At 39.6% G+C, this 381-nt stretch overlaps 1 protein-coding gene across 2 annotated transcripts in view; it reads right to left on the reverse strand.

Annotated features, from left to right (window-relative positions):
• The window catches only part of WNK3 (WNK lysine deficient protein kinase 3), a 124,384-nt gene extending 124,203 nt beyond the window's left edge, over positions 1-181 (reverse strand). For both annotated transcript variants that reach the window (XM_006923683.1, XM_006923682.1), the window contains exon 1: positions 1-181. This exon is cut by the window's left edge and continues 353 nt beyond it. In XM_006923683.1, coding sequence (XP_006923745.1) covers positions 1-181 — 181 coding nt within the window.
• Between the last annotated feature and the right edge of the window lie 200 nt (positions 182-381).

The raw sequence follows: 381 nt of genomic DNA on the forward strand, positions 1-381 counted from the left end.
TTCGGAAGAATCTCTTCCTTTCTATAGTTTCTCCAGAAGCAGAGAAGGTACTGTCTTTTTCCTTCAGCCTAGCTTCCACTGTCAAAGTTGCTGCCATCTGATGAACTCTGTTTTCCAATGAAACTCCATCAGGTTTCTCAGAATCTTCTGTGCTAGCTGGCTCCCCCGAATCAGTAGCCATTGTAATTAAGGTTGGCACCAAATTTTTTTCCTGTTCTACTCTTCAGTCCAGTTACATCTCAGATATCCAAATTATCAGAATGGACTTCCCTTTATGCGGTCATATGTTTCCATAGTAACCTGAAGGGAAAAAAGGGATATTTTAAAATCACCCCACAAAGGAAATCATTAAGGAGAAAACAAGTCACCTGATTGTTTAAT

This window comes from Pteropus alecto, unplaced genomic scaffold (genome assembly GCF_000325575.1).
Source record: "Pteropus alecto unplaced genomic scaffold, ASM32557v1 scaffold249, whole genome shotgun sequence".
NCBI classification, from domain to species: Eukaryota; Metazoa; Chordata; class Mammalia; order Chiroptera; family Pteropodidae; genus Pteropus; species Pteropus alecto.